Genomic DNA, 6,000 nt, shown 5'->3' with positions numbered 1-6,000 from the left:
TTAGATAAATGTGTGGTATTGCCTTTTGTTTTGCAAACTACTAATATAGAAAGACATGGGACAATTTAAATGCAAATCTGAAAGCCTGATTAAACTGAGAAGAAATAGACTGAAATGAAAAAGAAGGCAGTAGCGTTAGAATACACAAATCAACTCATTCATACTGATGGTTATGATAGACTTTACGAAACCATTATATTTATAGCGTACTGAAGCCCACGTAAAGCGTTGCGCCCAACCCAACTATTACACCTCTATATATATATATATATATGTTGATTCATACTTCTCCACCCGTTGTATGTAATGGGTTCAGACGGAACAGCAGGTGAAATTAGCTCACAATCAGCCGTCACCGCTAATGAACTTCAGTCCTTATTTGGAATCGACTTTCGGTCAAGCCAGCTCAAGCCATCCTTTCCATACTGACAAAGTAAAATAATAATAAAAAAAGAAGAAAAAAAAAAACAACAACAAAACTCGGATAACATTCATTACACGTGCACGTGACGTCAGTTTAGTGCGCATGTTTTAAATATATTACTGTGCTTCTGTTAATTTTGTACCGCACACTTTGTGAGGCCTACGCACAGTAGCTCGAGGCGTGCTCGGCGTGTTGATGTCGAGATGGCGGCGGGAGTTGTGCAGTCGGTGAGTATAAACTTTTGAATTGAACCGCGGTGAAAAAGCAAGTGTCACGATAATTTGTAACTTGTGCTTCATTTAGGTTTTTTTTTTGTTTTTTTTGAATAAAGCACGCTTGTTCAACATTTTGTTGTATTGAAGCTAAACTTAAAAAAAAAAAAAAGTCCGTTCTGATGTAGTAGTGAGACAGAAACACAATTTTTATTTAAAGTATGGTGCGTGAGACGTGGCGTTGGATGACAGTCCATGTGATATTTCTGCACCTTTTCCCAAGATGTGGTAGTTAATGGTTTCAGTCATATTTATTTTATTTGGGGCTGTTTAAATGACCCCCGTTACCCTGTGTTCGGATTCAGTGGGTCGGAAGATGGATGTTTAAATGGCAGACAATGGTGCTGTCTTAGCCAGCTGAATAGCAGAATAGTTTAACTCCTATTTAGACAGAAAAAGCATAAACATAATATGCTAATAGTGAAGTGACAGTTTATTGGCTTTAGGTTTTCTTTTTGCTACCAGATATTAATGTTATTTAATTTGTACAAGCCTTTTTGGAAATGGAAAATGCCATTTTTATTGTGCTAACAACATGAGATCGTCTGATCAACATTTACTTTTTTTTTTTTTTATACTTAACCCGCGTTTCGTGTGATACTTGCATATTTTAGGTTATTTATTTCTCGTGTCAAAAGCACCATAATACAGAATTACAAAAATAATGATAAAACAACTTTGTAATGGTACATTTTTGCGGTCCATGTAGGATTTTCTATGGAGACTCCATTTTAAATCTTGAAAACTATTCTGGCGAATTGCAGACCCACTATAAGCTTGGTAGTGTTTAGGTTATCTCATATAAATAGTGTAAGCAAGTAATGAAGCTTGGGACGGTGTACAAGGTGCCAAAAAAAATAAAGCCTGATCAGGTAACAAAGAACTTCCCAGTCTCATTTTATAAGGGGCAATCCAATTGTTTGTTTTAGTCCAAATTGCAAGAAGCTAAAAGGCATGGAAGCAAACATAGTGGCCCACTTGTTTATCCATTGGGGACTTTTTTTTTTTCTTTTCCCAGTACAGGTCCCACAGATTCTCTAAAATTCTTGCAATTGCACACATTTTGCCGTGCTGCCCAAAACTTGCCATGATTACAATATGTACGGTGTACTTATTTTTTTTTTGTTGCATATTCATCTGTACTTATTGTACAATAAAGCTAAACTAAATTGATAATCCTTGATGAGGTTTGTAGAATATTTGATACTGAGCTGCACATATTCTGAAGTCTTCTGAAGCTGAATAAATATTAAGGTTTGCCTTTGTACATGGGTTGTTACTGTACACCAATGGTTCCCCAGAATAGTCTATGGGGGACACCTTTGGCTGCAGTCTTTTGACCCAACGCACCACTCCTCTCAATTGATCCCCTTATGTCAATTAACCAATTGATTTTGCAGTTTCCATGTTTTTTTTTCGCATTTATGAAGAAATTACTGACTTTATTGTAGATTTTTACTGAATGAATCTGGAATTTATTTTTATTAGATGGGCAAGAATTTACTGTTTATAATATTCTGCTTATTTAGAAAATGTATTTCCCAATAAACACAAAAGTAGGTAACACTGAAGTAATTGCTCCTTTCAGAGTCATTTGTGCTGGTGTCTCCTCTGCTTAATAATTTTCTGTATACAGATACAATTAAGAAAAAAAGTCCACAGAAAAAAATGAATTAAAAAGAAACAAAGTGTTTGATGGTACAGAAAAAATACATAGGAAAATAAGGTGTAGTTGTAAAATTGACATTAAGGTCAACTAATTAAACCATGAGGTCAATTAAAGATAAGTGATTGATTAATTGAGCAACTGGTTGGACTATAAACCTTCAGCCACAGTGATCCCCCCAGGACTAAACTTGAACATCTGCTGTATACAACTGACCTATAGTTGCCTCTGGGGAAAGAATCCAGGAATTCTAGGTTCAGGAACCTTGATGACTACTAGATTGGTCCCATTCACTTGATCCAATGGCAGAGGAGAACATTGCAAACAGCTTCACACCATATAGTCATAGTAAGATGTTTCATACTGCTGAAAGTAATGAACTCCGTCTAAGCATATTATATATTGTCGCATGTGTTGGAACTAGAAGTAACAACTGATAACATTCAGCATAATCTCTAATGGTATAATTGTTGCACCTCTCTTGACAAAACAAGCCATGTTTAGCCACAAGGATTCTTGAAAGTGCATCTGTTACCAAACAGATCAGTGATCATGAGTCCGTCCTTCTGACTGCATTGCGATGATCTATACACATGCTAAACCAACCGTATATAGAGAGAGAGATCTCTCCAAATCAACTCTTTCTGGAATACTATGTTGATAATAGGTTTACTTTGTAAAATGGGTAATGTATAAACATTAATCAAAAGGAACAGTGGCAGAAACCTGTGAGGTTTAGTTTAAAACATGCATTCTTGCTGAATTCTAAAAAGCTATGCACAATTTCTCCTTTTTTTCCCTGGTATAATGCCTCCGTTTCCCATTGAGCAATGGAGGGTGGATTAGGGTTCTTCCAGCTGAGCGAAAAAGATGAAACATGAGTAACACATGTTAGTCTTGCAAAATTTGATTCCATTTGGTGTTATTCTCCAATGCGTACTATTTAAAGAATTGGCATAATTGTGAGTTCTACACTATCTGGCAGATAAGAGTTTAAGTCAAATGTTTTTGAAGTTTCTTAAAGTTAATAAAGCACTTAATTTGGACACATAAATATGTTAACAAGTAGAAACTATTTGTTACATGTAGGACAAGGCGATGTTTATTATGTTGTTTCACCTGAACCAACATGCTGGTGGTTCCACTGATGGTGCAGTGGCAGATTTTACATTGTTTTCTTAGCTTTATAGTTATGAATTGTTAATCTTCGTGCCAGATACAGATAGAGGTAATTATGTGGCTGCACCTGGGTATATAGATACCTTTTACTACCATTCAAGCTTTGCCATAATGCAATTATCAAGTTGTATAGCTTGGCTGATGATTTTTTTTTAATCTTATGGTGTGATCTAGCTCATTATATGAAGTCCATTTATGTTATTGACATCAAATGCAGACTTACAAATTGTAATTCAATGATTATCATTGATAACCGTGGTGAATAAATGAAACAGTCTTTACATTTTAATGTCTTTAAACTTTTTATATTCTACAAACTGAGTCTACAGTCATTCAAGTAAGTTCTGTTTGTTGGTATTTTATGGTAAGTTGTTTTCTAGAGGAAAATTAATGACTGCTGTATTTAATACCGGGTCTTGGCAAGTTGTTTTCTAGAGCTGAATTACTTAGAATGTAAATATAACACTCTAAACGTAAATCTGCTGCTAAAATCTCCTTTTCACCCTAAAGAAATTAACTAAAATTTTGAAAAATGGTTGTTGTTTTTTTCAGCTAAGTTTGGAATCTTTGCAAGAAAAGCAAAAAGAAAAATCTGTTAGGTTGCATGGGAAAGAAATAGCTACATCCTTGGGAAATTACATAAAGCACCCCTTACAAAACAGGTAATTTTTTATTTTTAAAAGACAGGTATGTTACAGGTGTGTTTGGTTTTTTTTGTTTTTTTTTCTGTAGTTTTAGAACTTTTGTAGCAGTGCCATGATAGTGCAGTTCATGCTTCTGGGAAAGATCACATTGTCCTGGAAACCTTAACTGGAATAAGTGGGTAGAACTCGCTATGCAAAATGTAAGGTTAGTTTCTGTTTCAATGTCATTATTGCAGTTACTGTAGTTATTGAGCAAAACTCAGAATAAAGAAAATATAGGGGCAATTGTGGATTTACAATACTCCCACCAGGTTGTTTTTTTTTTTTTTTTTTTATTGTGGCATTTTTATTACCCTCCCACATTCTTCTGCAGTTTTTCATCTTAACTACTAAAATGCTATTTCAGAGGTGCTATTTGCCAGTAGATAATGCACCACTGCCAGTATTAGAACATAAAATACCTAATCCTTACTTGCAATTGTAATAAAACTGGGTTTAAGAAACATAACTTTTCTTAGAAAAGACTGCTTTTTTGTAAGGTGGTTTATATGACTGACCCTACCAGTATTTATCAATTTGATAAATGAGTTTTACATAAACATCACTGTTTACTTCCAGACTTCGATATTGCACTAGCAGTACATAACTTCAGCATCAAATAATAATCATTCATTGGTGACATGTGTTTTTTTGTTTCTATATTTAAAATTGAGAGCTTTCTAGTGCAATTTGTGGTAGCATTTGCTATACAAGGTTCAGTGGGAAAATGTGACTTGTGTCTTTGTGCCATGGAGTGATCTAATAAGTAAGAGATAGAGAAGGGACATGGAAGCATGCCTTGATGAATGTGTGTTCTATATTTTGTGAGGTTTCTGAACTCTTTTAGGATGCACAAAAACCAATGGGACAACATGCTGAAGCATGACTGCGGCGTCTGTGGAGGACTGCTTGTCCGTTGCCAAGACACCCACAGGTTCACAGTACAGTAGCATAGCGCCGCGGAAACAACTATGAGCCAGTAGGGATTGTTCTATATGCGCCTTTTGCCGATGGGTGATGCAAGGAACATTATAAATGCAGCAAGCCGTATAACTTGGCCACTGACCTGGCCCTGACTATGCCCATTTGCTGTGTCTTTGTATAGGAGAGTGCTCCCGCCGCAGTAAATAACCCTGCTGTTCCTGTTTCAAGTTCAATAAAGTTAGTTTTGGTAAAGTACTGATACTCAGCCTCTTGATTTGGAGGTGCCAGACAGTGACTCACAGGTCACAATTTGAAAGAAGATATTGAAATATGACCTATAGGGGCTACTATCATAATGACCCTGGGTAGGCCCTGGGTAGGTCGGCTGATTTGTAAAACCCTTGACTAACTTCCACTTGCCTTTCCCAACCATATGAGAACTGGATATGCACTGATCCCACATTAGTGTTAATATGCCGTTAAATACTCCAGGTAGTACGTGTCTCATAAATGGCTTAAATTCCAGACCTGTCTGCAATGCATCTCCTGCTGAAGTGTCCCTACAATCAAAAAGCCAAGTGTCGATAGGACTTGCAGATGTACAGGTATGGCACAGCTTCTTGTTGCTTTTTTCAGAATAGGATCCATAATAGTGCATAACTGCACCAGAGTTGGTCTGGGTAGTCTCAAATAACTAATCAACCACTCCTCACTCTCTGCCAACACATCCGCGCTATCCTGGAGTCTGCGCTCTTGGCCATGCCATGCAGTAGTTCGAGATCAGCCATTGTTGCGTTCGGTCAAATCAGGTTCAAATCAATGCCATTTTATAGGACCATACACTCAGTTAGG

The 6,000-nt window shown here is 36.5% G+C and overlaps 1 protein-coding gene across 1 annotated transcript in view; it reads left to right on the top strand.

The window, feature by feature from the left end:
* The first annotated feature begins 312 nt into the window (after window positions 1–312).
* LOC120542457 (eukaryotic translation initiation factor 4E-like) overlaps window positions 313–6,000 on the top strand; it is a 57,583-nt gene continuing 51,895 nt past the window's right edge. The window contains exons 1-2 of the mRNA XM_039774952.1: window positions 313–651; window positions 4,094–4,203. Coding sequence (XP_039630886.1) covers window positions 628–651; window positions 4,094–4,203 — 134 coding nt within the window. The 5' untranslated portion in view covers window positions 313–627. The remainder of the gene's footprint in view (window positions 652–4,093; window positions 4,204–6,000) is intronic.

Source organism: Polypterus senegalus, chromosome 13 (genome assembly GCF_016835505.1).
Source record: "Polypterus senegalus isolate Bchr_013 chromosome 13, ASM1683550v1, whole genome shotgun sequence".
Taxonomy (NCBI): domain Eukaryota; kingdom Metazoa; phylum Chordata; class Cladistia; order Polypteriformes; family Polypteridae; genus Polypterus; species Polypterus senegalus.
Note: the sequence above shows the minus strand (reverse complement) of the source record. Positions and strands in the feature narration are given on the sequence as shown.